Source organism: Rhipicephalus microplus, chromosome X (genome assembly GCF_043290135.1).
Source record: "Rhipicephalus microplus isolate Deutch F79 chromosome X, USDA_Rmic, whole genome shotgun sequence".
In the NCBI taxonomy this organism is placed as follows: Eukaryota; Metazoa; Arthropoda; class Arachnida; order Ixodida; family Ixodidae; genus Rhipicephalus; species Rhipicephalus microplus.
This window is the reverse complement of record NC_134710.1, coordinates 149,765,836-149,780,708: the sequence shown is the minus strand read 5'-3', so window position 1 is coordinate 149,780,708 and position 14,873 is coordinate 149,765,836. Positions and strand designations below refer to the sequence as shown.

Genomic DNA, 14,873 nt, shown 5'->3' with positions numbered 1-14,873 from the left:
TCTTTTGACTTCTGTACAGCTCTCTGTACAACAACTTCGCCATCTCAACTATCCTATTGACATTGGTTATGACATCGCCTTCCTTGTTTTTCAATGCATACATCCGATTTTTCCCTATGCACAAGTCTGCCTTCGCAGCATTTAAGCTTCTGCCGCTTTTTACAGCCTGCTCAATTCTTTTCATGTTATACCTCCTGATGTCGGCTATATTACGCCTATTGATTAACTTCGAAAGCTCCACTAGCTCTATTTTTTCGGTTGCATTTGAGGCTTTCATCGTTTGTGGTCTTTTAATAAGATTTTTCATCTCCCGAGATAGTTTGCTAGTTTCCAGCATAGTGACTGCACCTCCAACTTCAATTGCACACTCTTTCATGATACTAGTAAGATTATCATTTATTGTGTCAATGCTAACATCGGTTATCTCGTTTAGTGCCTCGAATGGATTCTGAAGCAAAACTCTGAATTCCTGTACTTTTCCTCTCACCGCCAGTTTATTAAGTGGCTTCTTGCGTATGACTTTTTGTCTTTGCCTTTTTAAATCTATGTGAATACGAGCTCTTACATTCTATAGTCACTGCATCTAATCTTACCAACTACTTCTACATCCTGTACAATGTCTGAGTGTGCACACAGAATGAAGTCAATTTCATTTTTAGTTTCGTCATTAGGACTTCGCCACGTCCACTTACGGTTAACCCATTTTCTGAAGAAAGTATTCATAATGCGTACCGTAATTACTCAAATCTAGCGCGCACCTTTTTTCCGGTTAAGCGAGTTCATAAATCGGATGCGCGTTAGAATTGAGTACGAAAAAAAAATTATTACAGTCATTCTATTGCCATCGGCATTTCCGAAATGGCCGCCCCCTACGTGCGTCGGCCATTTCTGCCTATGTGTTTCCCCATGTGCGGCACTTCGTACGTGTGCTGAGGAGTTCGTCATCTTGTAGTGCATTAGCATCGACGGCATCGAAGGGGCCGACTCCAAAAACTCGACGAGTGCACCACTATGCCGCTTTTAAAAGAAAAGTCATCGCGTGTGCTGAAACGGACGGAAATCGGGCCGCATCGCGGTCGTTTGGAGTTCCCGAAAGGTGCGTGCGGGACTGGCGGAAACAAAAGCAGAATATTGTCGACAGCAAAGATTCACGCAAAGGCTTCAGTGGACCACAGCAGGGTCGGTTTTCACAAATTGAAGAGCTGCTCGGTGAGTATGTGATTAAGCAGTGAGCGGCACAGCGGCCCGTGACGACAGAACTGCTCCAAGTGCAGGCTATGCAGTTAGCCTTAGAAAAAGGGCTAATGTGGAGCCAGTTTAAAGCGTGCAGGTACTGGCTAACTAACTTTATGAAGAGGAAAGGCTTTTCCCTCCGAAGGCGAACAGGCATATGTCGAAACTTGCCGGAGGAGTACGAAGAAAAGCTTCACAGTTTTCAGGGGTTCGTCCTAAACTTGCGGCACAACAACAGCTATCTGCTTGGGCAAATCAGGACTGCCGATCAGACGCCTCTTTAATTCGACATGCCTGGCACCACAACCGTCGAGAAGAAGGGGGCGAAGCAAGTTCGCGTGCTGACATCGGGCCACGGTAAAACTAGAGTGACAGCAATGCTCCATTGCACGTCAGATAGGCACAAGCTTCCCCCGTACCTCATATTTAAACGGAAGACGCTCCCAAAAGGAAGTCGTTTTTCCGAGTGGTGTGATCGTGCGGGCCAACGAGAGAAATGGGTGCACGTTGCAATCGATGTCTTAGTTTGTTGTTTTTTTTTTTTCGTCGTGGAAACTGGGTGCGCGTTACAATCGAGGGCGCGGTAGAATCGAGTAAATACGGTAAATTATTACATTCTGCGAACTGTACTAATAATTTCCCTCTGGCATTTCTAGAGCCGATGCCAAATTCTCCCACCACAAGGTCTCCGACCTGTTTCTTGCCTACTTTGGCATCAAAGTCGCCCATAACAATATTATACTGTGTTACTTCATTAATGGCTGACTCTGTCTTCATAAAAGCGTTCAACCAAAAGATCATCATGGCTCGATGTAGTAGCATAGGCCAGCACCACTTTAGTCTTATACCTTTTGTTAAACTTAATTATACTTGCCACCCTTTCACTGATGCTATAGTATTCTTCCATGTTGGCAGTGGTTTCCTTGTGTATGAAAAACCCCACTCCTAGTTCTTTTCTGTCAAATAATCCACGGTAGCATAAGATGTGTCCATTCTTCAGCACTGTAGTATAAGCCTCACGTGTCCTTCCAACTTTGCTGAGCCCTATTACATCCCATTTAACACCCTCTTATCCCTCGAATAGCACAGTTAGACTAGCCTCATTAGATATTGTTCTAGTGTTGAAGGTAGTCATGTTCAGATTCCAATGGCAACTTGTCTGGACCCAGGGATTCTTGGCACCCTCCGCTGCATCGCAGGTCTGACCGCTGCCTTGGACAGCTGCTAGACTAGCCTTACTAGATAGTGTTCTAGTGTTGAAGGTAGCCATGTTCAGATTCCAATGGTGGCTTGTCTAGACCCAGGGATTCTTAGCACCCTCCGCTGCGTCACAGGTCTGACCGCCGCCTTGGACAGTTGCTTCGTAGCTGCTGGAAACTGAAGGCCAAGGGTTAATTGTTGTGTTCATGGGAGGTTGCGGCCAAGCACTGCACCAGGGTGGCCAGTCCTGCTCTGGAGAGGGAGTGCATTACTGGCAGATGGTTGCCAGTGAGGCCGCACTGCAGACCTCTTTTTCTTCTTTTTTAACAATTCCTTGCTCGTGCATCTTAAGTAGATATACTATTGGGAATGGTTTGACATCTCTATTCGAACCTAATTTTGTCACGGCATGCTTGGCTGCTGCGCTATCTCTAAGTAGATGGTCTGTTGCACATTATTAGCAATGTGGAAAACCACCGAACCACCTATAAGCTCCAAACGTCACCTGGCTCATAGCTCGCCTCATCTTTTTTTTCCTAAATGACTGAAAATCTAATTTTCCTTATAAAACAACCCTGTGTAGTTTCGAACTTCTGACTTTTTGTCAGCTTATGCCAGATTAGTGCCTTGAATGACCCTTCTTTTCACGCGTTTGATTTATTTTGACTCCTTCCTGTCTCGCTCGATATTGACATACTTGGTTTCAGAGTGTCCGCAATGTAGAAGTTTTGCTGATTTCGAGTGGTCGCACCCCTACTTTGACGTTTGCTCTAAACTGACAAGTTGTGTGCACCTGTTTTCCGACTCATCAGCTACTTCCATGTGATTTTTACGTTGAGCGTATACGTGGCGGGTAGTTGGAGTGCATGAAAATTAAACGCGAGAAGTTTCTAGCTGCTAAAGAATAGACAGGCGCTGCCTTCAAAGCAGTATCCTATTTTGCTGACATTTTGGAGTAGTAAATAAAAAAAAACACTCTAGTAGACAGACAGAAGAAGACAGTGGCCCTCAGCTGGAAGTCATCTACACGTATTAGTAATTGCATCAATGGTTAGCCTAATAATGTAAAAAATAAATATAAAAACAAAAATATAGATATGTTTAACAAAGAAAAGGGAAAAGGTAACACTAAAAAAAACAATGGAAAATTACAATACAAAAAAGCAGTATAACATGTACCAAGCAAAAATAAATTGCTAGGATGAAGACAGTTGTTGCAAAAGGTGTTTCTTGACTTGTTTTTTTTTTTTATATATGTTCTGTGGTGTATTATTCAATGATGTAAAGAAGGGAATTCCACAGCTTGATTTCCATAAACAAGGTGGTGAACTTGCCGTGGTTCATGTGAATCTTAGGCAGAAGACGATTACCTAGCTCAGAAAACCTAGTAACCTTGTTATTTACAAGGTTATCTATGATAATGCTATCAATATATACAATACCGCGAAAAAGCCTATACATCCCAATGAATGATTTCAACTGAAATAGTTGATTAAGAGAATGGGTATTTAAATTTTGATAAAGCGGCATTGCAATGGTTAAGAAATGGCTGAATGTCATTAGACAATGTGCTTGATTTCGCATGCATTGAAGTTCGTTGAAGTGGGTGAAATGGGCATAGCCCCAGGCTGATACGCAATAAGATAGATGGCTGTGAATATGTGCCTGATAAAGGGAATGGACAATATGTGGCCAAAAATATGTAAGAGTTCTGATTATGGCATATTTCGAACGCTATCTTGCAAATGAGTGATTGCACATGAAGATTGAACTTCATATGCCTGTCCAGGACTACCCCAAGAAACTTTGTGTGATCAGACATTGGTATTTAGTTGTACTTCAAATGTAGATATACATTTTGAAAGCACTGTCGGTAGGGTATAAAGACCATAAAAAACGGTTTTAGGTGGATAAATTTTTAACATGTTTTTTGGACATTATGAATTTATACCATGTAGATCAACATTAATTTTTTATTGGAGCTATTGATGTTATCAATGCAAGTAAAAATGGTCGTGTCATCTGTATACAAGATACAATCTGTAGTGTGCAAAGTATTAGTTAAATCATTAATAAACAGGAAGAAAAGCAGCGGGCCAAGGACCGATTCCTGAGGAACACTTTAATTTACTTTCTTAGCAGCTGATGCGGAAATGTTGTAGACCCATGTGGTGAGATTTGAGTGCACTTTTAGAACCCCAGGTGGTCGAAATTTCCAGACCCCTTCACTACGGTGTCTCTCATAATCATATCGTGGTTTTTGTACGTTAAACTCCACTAATCAATCAATCAATTCTATGCAGCAGAAACTTTACCGTCAATCTGCACAACACTAATACGGTTACATGAATAGCTTGAAATAAATTGAAGTCAGGGACCAGTTAAGCTATACCATTCAAGTTTATGTACAAGAATGTTATGATTACTTGTGTCAAACGCTTTTGTTAATTATATAAATGAGCCACAAACAAGGAAGCCTTAGGCATTTGATTTTTTTATTTTAGTGGCAAGAGTTGGAAGCGCGAACTCTGTGGAATAACCAGGCTGAAAGCCATACTGTTTATATGATAATAGATTACCCTTTGTTAGATATGATACTAATTGTGTATGCATGAGACGCTCAATTATCTTGCTAAAAAATGGCAAAATACAAATGGCCTTGTAGGTGTTGGGAAGTTCATGGTCAACTTTTCTTGAGAACAGGTGTTATTTTACCAACTTTTAGGAAATCGGAAAATACGCCTGTTTTAAACATCTTGTTAACAACATCTGCAATGACAGGGGATAGCCCTGCCGTGGTGGTCTAGTGGCTAAGGCACTCGGCTGCTGACCCACAGGTCGCGGGACCAAATCCAGACTGCGGCGGCTGCATTTTCGATGGAAATGAAAATGCTGTAAGGCCCATGTGGTCAGATTTGGGTGCACGCTAAGGAACCTCAGACGGTTGAAATTTCTGGAGCCCTCCACTAAATTGTCTCTCATGATCATATGCTGGCTTTGGAACGTTAAACTCCACATAGTAATCAAATCATCAATCAATGATAGGAAATAACTCATTAGAAAGTAACTTGATGTGGGATGGGGCAACAGAGTTGAGACCGGGTGCCGTAGACGTGAGCGAAGAGATAACATGAAAAACTTCCTCAGCATTCGTAGGTCGCATGAAGAAAGAGTGAGGTTAACGTAGCAATGTTGGCAGTGAGGGATTTTTCAGAGAATCACAGGTACTGCTAAGAATGGACACGTGATATTATTTTCAGTGTTGCTGCTAATATCTTTAGCATAAAGTGAAAAAAGATGCCATATTAAAATATTGGAAGCAATTTTTAGTTAAAAGAAAGCTGTCTGAAGATTTGCAGTGGACACTTTAAAGTAGCCAACATAGCACACATTATTTATGAAACTTGTACTATTTTTAATAAAAGCTGGGAATTGGGTAACATAAATGTAATCGATTACCTCTCAGTACTCAGTGCCTTTGTGAGCAATAAGTTGCCACCTAGTGAATTTTATCCTCTTAAAAAATGAAATAATACGTTCTTGCATTCTTTAAACATTTGTAACCCAGTGCTGCTGGCAGCTAGGCTGCATGTCTTAATTAGTGCACTTTCACGTAAACTCTTTGGCTTTCTTGTAAAGTGGATATTGTAACTCTCAATGAAGTTCATTACAACTTAACGACACAAAAGTGTCGAGGTACCGAAATACCGTTATTCTATCAGTAGTGCTCATAATATGTGCCTTTAGACTATTATGTATATTTTTTTGCTACTGTTATTATCTATATATTGGTATTTGTATTTTGCTGTTTTTTAGCAAGATAATTGAGCGTCTCATGCATACACGGTTAGTATCTAGATATGTATTCTTTTTGTGCCACAATGTTGGTTGACATTCAAGCGTTATCTCTTTATATCTGCTACGTAGAATGTAGTTTCCTGCGCTTCCTGTTTTCTGAATTGGACCCCAACACTAGACATTGGTCATTCACACTATAACTATCCATGTTGCCTTTTATTTTTACTTTCATCTTTCACCCTAATAGTCTGTAATAAGGCACAAAGTGTTTAGTTTGGGCAACTAATCCAGCCATCATAGGGCATTCTCTCAGTTTCTAAACTGCATAGTTATTGAGTGTTGTACAGACAGTTGTGTGTCCTGTGATTGCAAGCTCAAGCAGTCATCAGGAAGTTTTGAGGAACTCATGTTACTAATATAAAAGAGGGGGGCCTTGTCCTCACCTTTTTATTTTGTGTCATGGTCTGCGTAAAAGTGTTTTTTTTATTGGAGACTCGCATTTTAAACTTCATGGTGGCCTGTCATGCATCATCATGTAATAGGCTAATGGCAAGATCAGCAGGCTCAGCTTCAAGTGGTGGTTTATCTGAATCTGTATACTCTAAACATCCTCTCCTGTGCAGCTGGTCAGACAGCCACAGAGGATGAGGGATTAAGTTCCAGTTTCATGAGTATGCTAGTGGCCAGATATTGTTGGGGTGATTCCATGCACAAGCCTGTGGTTTTTAATTTTCTACATATGCACCGGCAATGCAAAATGAAAAAAAAAAAAATCCGTAAGGGTTAATTTCTTATGCATTCGCCTTAGACAACACGAAGACTAAAGTTATCTTTATCATCATCTTCATCTTAGTCCCCTTCTCTTCCTTCTCTGTCAATTGCATTGGTTCCAACCACCCCTCCTGACCAAAAGCCGTGCGAGTCACGTTATACGAGACCTTGGTACCATATAATTATCGTTGACAGCAGACATTGCCGGTCACTATCCACTTCTCATGAGCCGAAACATTACTGGCTCAATAAGAGCCACTTAAGGCTTTCCCTTGAAAAACAGCACATGCACACAGCACAGGTAGTGGAGACAAAGCATTCAAGGATATTGACATGAGTTGATTTCGTTTTGTTTAATTTCGAAAACCGGCCCTTAGACATAGCACTATGCCTAAGAACAGGCTCTTTTGAGAAAAAAAAAAGAAATATAGTACTTATTGAGAGCAACGAAGACAAGGACAAAACATAAAGGCTCATCATAGCTTATTGGGGCCTCCAAATGGCAGTAGGGTGCAAGTGACTTGCAGATATGTGTGGCATCAAATTGAAATGTCTTATTATTAATTTAACAGCGAGAAATCTGAAATTATGATGTTTAATGAATGTAGAAGTAATGGAGAGGTATCGGTTTAATGCCATGTCACACCCACAGTCATACCCGTTACACATACCTAGATATGCATAGGTGACATACCAAATTGAGCCGTATATAAAGGGAGAAGCAGGACATAGCAGTAATAAGACATGAAGAACTTTTAGGCTGCAATAAACATGATGTGGTGGTAAATTAAAAAAAATCGGAAAATAGTAATGATGATTTTAATATTTTTAACTGCCATTTTGCACTCGTAATTGGAGACCTAGATGATGTTAAAAGTTAACCATCGGTAGGTCGATTGGCAAGGCGGCTGACATGGAAGGCTGGCATGGGGTGAGGCTCTTTGAAGTCTTAGAAGCACTGAAAGTTGTATAATGTGTTGGAGCATTAGACGACCCACTTGTTACACGATTTGCATTGTGTTCCTTTGCAGTTTTAAAACGCTTTATTACTCATATTAACACGATTCATTTACCGACATCAAGCCTGCCTAAGGTAAGTTTGCGAACGAGTCCCAAGCACCGGCGTGTCTCAGTGGTAGAGTACTGGGCTGGTACACAGTGAATTGGGGTTCGAATCCCATAATGTCACCACGTGTCCTTGGTGTTTTTCATTTAGGTGCTTTTTTTTTTTCTTATTTGGTGCGGTAGTGGTTAGAGGTGGTGGCGGACAACTACAGCGCCGCGTGTGACCCGTGTTGTGTTGTCCCGCTATCTTTTTTTTTTTGGTGTGGGATGCAATAACTCTGATGGGTTAGGGAACGAGGGCAGAGAGAGGAAACTAAAAAAGACTGAAATACAGAGAGATAGAAGCAGATGCAAAAAGATACTTAAAACGGTGAACAAGGCAGAAAGTGAAAGGAAAAGAAATAAATTGAAAAAAGGTGGAAATAGAAAGGACGCAATAAAAAGGGAAAAAATCTTGAGAATAGAGCGAAAGCGAGGAAGAAAGAGAAAAAAAAAGAGAAACAAATCATGCTTTTAGGCCATCAACAAGGAAGGCTGCTAGGCTGCCTCAACCCTTTGTATGCCAGTCTCTAGACGAAACATAAGTAGTTGGTTCAGGCTAGCCTATCGCCTTAAAGTCTATTTGAAATGTTGGCAGTACTTTAGTATTTCATGAAAATATCTGTGTGCCAATTTCTATGAACTAATAGCGGTAAGTGCATGCAGAACAATGGCGTTCTTCTTATGTCACTTCTCGAAGTGTATGCCTACATATATTCAATAAGTTTAGTGTGAATTCGTAAAAATTTTAAAATTATTTGGCTTTACCCGAGAAAAGGAAGGCTTGATCTTATTGTTGTGCGAGTTTTGTCGTTTTATGAGCGGTGAAAAATTTGCAAGTTGAATCGCCGCTACGGTGTCCGCGTTTGTCGACGCGAGGAACGGAGTTCGTTCGAGAAGCTGATATGTAGCGACTCATGGTAGCAGGACCCACTTCGATTCCGTGTGGCTCTGCACAAAACATTATCTGCGGTATAGCTAAATACACTTTTTAGAAGTCATGTTTAGAATTTATTTGCTAGTGCCAGTGAATGTTTCCATTTGGAAAGCACGGATATTTCGTGCATTGATACTGAGCCATGAGCAAGCAAAGAACGCTTGAACAATTCTGTTGCTGCTGATGAAAGCGTTCAGTTCAACGGGGCAACGGACGCGTTGATAATGGTAGGAAGTGAGGATAACGATTATGACGAACACGTTGAAGTAGAGCCAACGTGTAGTGTGGGGGAAAAACAAATTGGCCTTAAACGGTGACAATGAAAGCGTTGGAACATGAGAATTGATGTGTTGATGATGTTGATAATGAATGATAATGGCAATAATGGACTATGATGATGAAAATGTTGAATCAGAGCCGTTAACAAGTGGCTGCGTGAACGCTTAATGGTGGTTATGGACGTGTTGGAATGAGAATTAATGCGTTGATTATGGTAAGTAGTGGTGATGATAAGGATTGATGCGTTGAGAGAGAGCCGTCAGCTGGCAAAGTACCTATCTACGATGAAGAGGGAGGATGAACCAGGTGTAACTCGACATAACCGGACACATTTTTTTTTCAAACACAACCAAAGCTAAATAAGCATTCTAGGTTTTCGGTTTAGTCCTATTGTCGTATGTATTGTTATTTCATATACGCATAAAAATAAAATAGAAAAATTGCACAACTTTCATGGCCATGGGATACAAAGGGTTAGTTTTTTTCATGAATAAATGATTAAAACACGCTGTAAATTTTTTTAAGACCCCAAAGTTTTCATGCGGCGTGTTTTCGAGCTTCCAGCTTTGCAAGCATACCAGTTTAGGTGCCTCTATAGTGTGCTCACAGTTTTTATGAGGGAGTGGATCGTGAGAAAGGATATTGCGTGGCCGATTCCTCACGTATAGCGTACCACTTTGGCCACAGCAGCAGGCGGATCTGGACGCCGGGTGCGGCATCGTGCGCTATAATGGACGGCCTGCTATGACGCTTTCATTTACCAACATATGCCGTGCGCTAGCATAAAAAGAAAATCAAGTGTAGCGCATGCTGCGCATTCAACACGCCGCGATGACAAAACTCCCCGGGTCGAATCAATTTCGTCAACACCACGAGCAGCACTACGCAAATATCTTGTGCGGGAACATAATTACTTCCCAAAACCATGATATGATCATGAGGGACGTTATAGTGGAGGGCTCCGGAAATTTTGACCATCTGGTGTTCATTAACCGTGTACTGGCATCGCACAGTATACAGGGGCTTCTCGTATTTCGCCTCCTTCGAAATGCGACTGCCGTGGCCTGGATCGTATGCTTGCCCCGCCGCAGTGGTCTAGTGGCTAAGGTACTCGGCTGCTGACCCGCAGGTCGCGGGATCGAATCCCGGCTGCGGCGGTTGCATTCCCGGTAGAGGCGGAAATGCTGTAGGCCCATGTGCTCAGATTTGGGTGCAGGTTAAAGAACCCCAGGTGGTCGAAATTTCCGGATCCCTCCACTGCGGCGTCTCTCATAATCATATCGTGGTTTTGGGACGTTAAACCCCACATATATATCTATGAATCGTATGCTTGGACATGTTTGCTACTGCAGGCAAAATTGTGGGAGCTTGCTAGGAAAGATAAACATACAAACACCAACAAATGAGCAAACAAACAGTAATGCAATGTAAGGTCGAAAACGTACTCGAAAGCAGTTGGTGGTGCTATACATAACCAAATGAACCGAAGAGACATTTATGCCAGGAAAAGCATAAAGGATGTTAGTTGTTGTCTTTAACTGTCTTTACATAAGTGGGATGTAAATTGAAGTGAATGGAAAATCGCCCCGTCGGTTGGATTCCACCGACGTCCATTTCGATTTGTTTCAATTTACGTCGCTGTATGAACGTAACAGCTATGACTACAATTAACGTGATCTATATTTTCTCTGGCTTAATTGTCTGTTCGGCTCATTTGGTTGTGCTGTCTAAACGAGCGCTTCGGAAAAATTCCCCTTTGTCTATTCATAGGGTTTGGTTCCCCGAATCGTTTTAGTCTCATTTAGTTCCCTTTCTTTAATCTTTTTTGGAGTGGGAATTACAACGTTTTCTCGTATTGTCATTGCAGGTGTGGTGACGGAGTATGTGCAGAAAATATTGTACAGCGTTCCGCAAGAAGATAAGGTGGGAGCGGATTAGCAGCGTGCATCAAGAAGGGTTTTCTCTCAGAGTGGCGACGCTTTGGTCCTCCTAAGCGTGGCGTTATTTTTTAGATGCTTTTTTTTCATTTGAACTTTGTGCTTGCGAGGTGCATCAGTGTCCATGCTAGCCTCGTTTACAGAAGAATGCATTTAAGTGTTTTCGTGATTGATTCGAATGCGAGAGCGCGTTTCCTGTGGGTAAAAATCCATTTTGAAATAGCAGAATGAGAGCGTGTTACATTTGTGTGTGTGTGTGTATGTGTGTGTGTGCACGCGCGCGCGCGCGTGTCTTTGCGTGGCGTTAGGAATCGTTTTTTCGAAACACTTATTTTATTTGTTGCAAGGCATCCTACATTTTTGTGCTTTATTTTGTAGTTGACATCTTTGTTTATGCACGGCGCAATTAGTCGTTTCTTGTTGACAATTGAGAAAGCTGCTGCTCTCTATATTACTATATATTGAGGTGGCGCATGTGAAGAACCGCTTTCGCGCCATATTCTTGTGGTACTTAAGGTTTTTTTTTTAGCTACTCGAAACCAATGCGCAGTTACCCAAATGATACATTTGCAAGGTTTAAGGTGAAGTTTTACGTGATGGTTGTTACTTTTGTTCGAAGTGGAGAGTTCATACCATATGGTGTTGTATATGTGAGCATGCGTCATTGCGTATCATGAAAAGAGTCTAAAAGGGCGACATTGCGTACAATATTCCAGTGTATTCACACACCCCCCTCCCGTCATTTTCTTTCGCGCTCTAGTGCTATAGGGCGCTTCCAATCCGGCGAACATCCATTGTGCGTATGTCAGTGTGCGATCGTGAGCATTTAATAGGAGGGAAGCGTCGTGAGTGTTTCTCCTCGTCTCGCCCACAGTTGATCGGCGCGTGAGAACAAGTAGCGCCGCAGTTATTTCGTAGATGACTGAGGCGCCGCGCGCGTCCAGTTGGTCGAGGCGAGCGAACGCTCAACTGCGGCTGAAACCACAGCCTGCGCGTGCGTCGACTGATCCTGGCATTGTAGCTAAACGAGATAACAACTTTGAGGATTGAGAGAATGACCATCTGTGTGGGATGAGGTGACACTATACGTGCGTGCGGTCATGAATGAGATTTAGCTTTATACAGTTATGTTCTATTCAGTCACCCCTCCTGCAACTATACGCAACTAACTACTGGGGATGTCTGGCAGTGTGTGCGTTCAATTGTTACATTAGTTTGCGGTGTGAGCATTGTGTTTTTGTTGTTTTGAAATTCGTGTTAGCCGTTCCTGCACCCCCCCCCCCCCCCCCTCCTTCGGAAGTCGCGAAGTGGGCGAAGTTTTTTTTTTACCAAATTGCATATGTGCATTCAGCATATTTGCTCAAACTAACCTTAGGCGTTTCACAACGAACCATAGTACGCTTTAGCTAGTTTAAAACCTACGCCAAAATTATTTTTGAGAAATTTATATTCAGTCGATATTGGATTATGGAGGCATTCTAATGCAATATATATATATAATGTGTGTGTGTGTGTGTGTCATTCTTGTGTGGGAGAGCACGATTGTTTATACACTTTAAGGTATACTGGGGACACTTCTTGCTTTTTATTATGTGTTTCTTTTGTAAATTCTATGTCTATTATGCATATCTACGCACTGGCCTGAAACAAACGTCGTAAACGGTATGTACTGAGCTCTGCAAATGAGCGAAATCGGTGTGTACGGTTGAGTGTAAATATTTGTCTTACTCGTTATTTTGCATGCCCACGAGCACCTTAAGCGTTAGGGAAAATTAATGCATTTGTGGACTATTCAAGCCACGGCACAGTGCTCAGTACTAATTTTTGTGAGCGTGGATGGTGTGTACGTATAATTGTAGTTGTGATGATGTGCTCGTAATAAGTCTTTGCTGAGTTACTTGTGTCTTGGCCACCCCTCCTGAAACTATACGCAATTAACTACTGGGGATGTCTGGCAGTGTGCGCGTTCAATTGTTACATTAGTTTGCGGTATAAGCATTGTGTTTGTTTTGTTTTTTTGAAATTCGTGTTAGCCGTTCCTGCACCACCACCCCCCTCCTTCGGAAGTTGCGAAGTGGGCGAAGTTTTTTTTTTACCAAATTGCATATGTGCATTCAGCATACTTGCTCAAACTAACCTTAGGCGTTTCACAACGAACCATAGTACGCTTTAGCTAGTTTAAAACCTACGCCAAAATTATTTTTGAGAAATTTATATTCAGTCGATATTGGATTATGGAGGCATTCTAATGCAATATATATATATAATGTGTGTGTGTGTGTGTGTCATTCTTGTGTGGGAGAGCACGATTGTTTATACACTTTAAGGTATACTGGGGACACTTCTTGCTTTTTATTATGTGTTTCTTTTGTAAATTCTATGTCTATTATGCGTATCTACGCACTGGCCTGAAACAAACGTCGTAAACGGTATGTACTGAGCTCTGCAAATGAGCGAAATCGGTGTGTACGGTTGAGTGTAAATATTTGTCTTACTCGTTCTTTTGCATGCCCACGAGCACCTTAAGCGTTAGATAAAACTAATGCATTTGTGGACTATTCAAGCCACGGCACAGTGCTCAGTACTAATGACATCGCTTTTGTTGTGAGCGTGGATGCTGTGTACGTATAATTGTAGTTGTGATGATGTGCTCGTAATAAGTCTTTGCTAAGTTACTTGTGTCTTGGTTTTGTATTATTCATGTAATAAGGATCGAGGCAGCGTTAAAAATTGTGTACGAAAATAATTTTATGTACTCCGTGGTCTGCGATGCTATTGTTTTGATGGTGTCAAGAGAAGTATATGGTTCTCACTTCGGGCAATTAATTCCAGTTTATTGAGTTTGAATTAAGCGTGGGTGTTCCTGAACAGACACCAAGTCGCGTCGTTCTTATTGATTTTGCGTAACCTTCCTTATGTTATGATACAATGTCGGCTCACCATGGAGGTAAGAAAGAAAGGCACTTCAGCCCACTTTAAGCTTGTGATGACATACTTCGTCGAAATTGCGGTATCCGCGAAAAGTTTTGAGTGGCACAAGACTTCTCTTTTTCTTTTTTGTGTTTTCATTCATAGTGCCTATATATTTGCATATTGCTATGTTTTGTCATATTTTGTTAGTTAAAAATGATATTGACAACATGAAAGCTTGGCATACTTCTTTGGGCTATGCTAGAAATTTCGAGACATTTATCTTGTGTGCTGCCTAATATTGACTTTCGGTGTTTTTTAAGGAGACACGGAATCCAAAGGGACCACGTGAATGTGACTATGTTCTTTTTCTATACACTGTGTTACCAAAGCGAAGTGCGCTGCTTCTTGTAGGGGAAGGTTGCGTTGGTGTTGCCTTTTTTTTATCTCACGTGTTGGTGACTTTGATGAAGCAGGTGGTGAATATTTAGTAAGAATGTTTCAGAAATGCCACATGGATTCTGCAGCTCTGGTCGCCCTTGTGCCGTTTCGAGTACGTGTCTACAGGATTCTGAGGGAACCTTTGACCCTCGGCTTGCTCGGGTAGCGCTCAGTCTTCCTGATGTGAAATTTGATTGCCGCAACCTATATAACGTACGAGGCGTAGCGGTACTTAGCGCTGGCGGGCAGCACTTGCTCGGAAG

At 41.7% G+C, this 14,873-nt stretch overlaps 1 protein-coding gene across 2 annotated transcripts in view; it reads left to right on the top strand.

Moving 5' to 3' along the window:
* The window catches only part of mnd (L-type amino acid transporter minidiscs), a 120,873-nt gene extending 109,371 nt beyond the window's left edge, over positions 1 to 11,502 (top strand). For both annotated transcript variants that reach the window (XM_037428374.2, XM_075877984.1), the window contains exon 10: positions 11,190 to 11,502. In XM_037428374.2, coding sequence (XP_037284271.1) covers positions 11,190 to 11,260 — 71 coding nt within the window. In that variant the 3' untranslated portion in view covers positions 11,261 to 11,502. The remainder of the gene's footprint in view (positions 1 to 11,189) is intronic.
* The last annotated feature ends 3,371 nt before the right edge of the window (positions 11,503 to 14,873 follow it).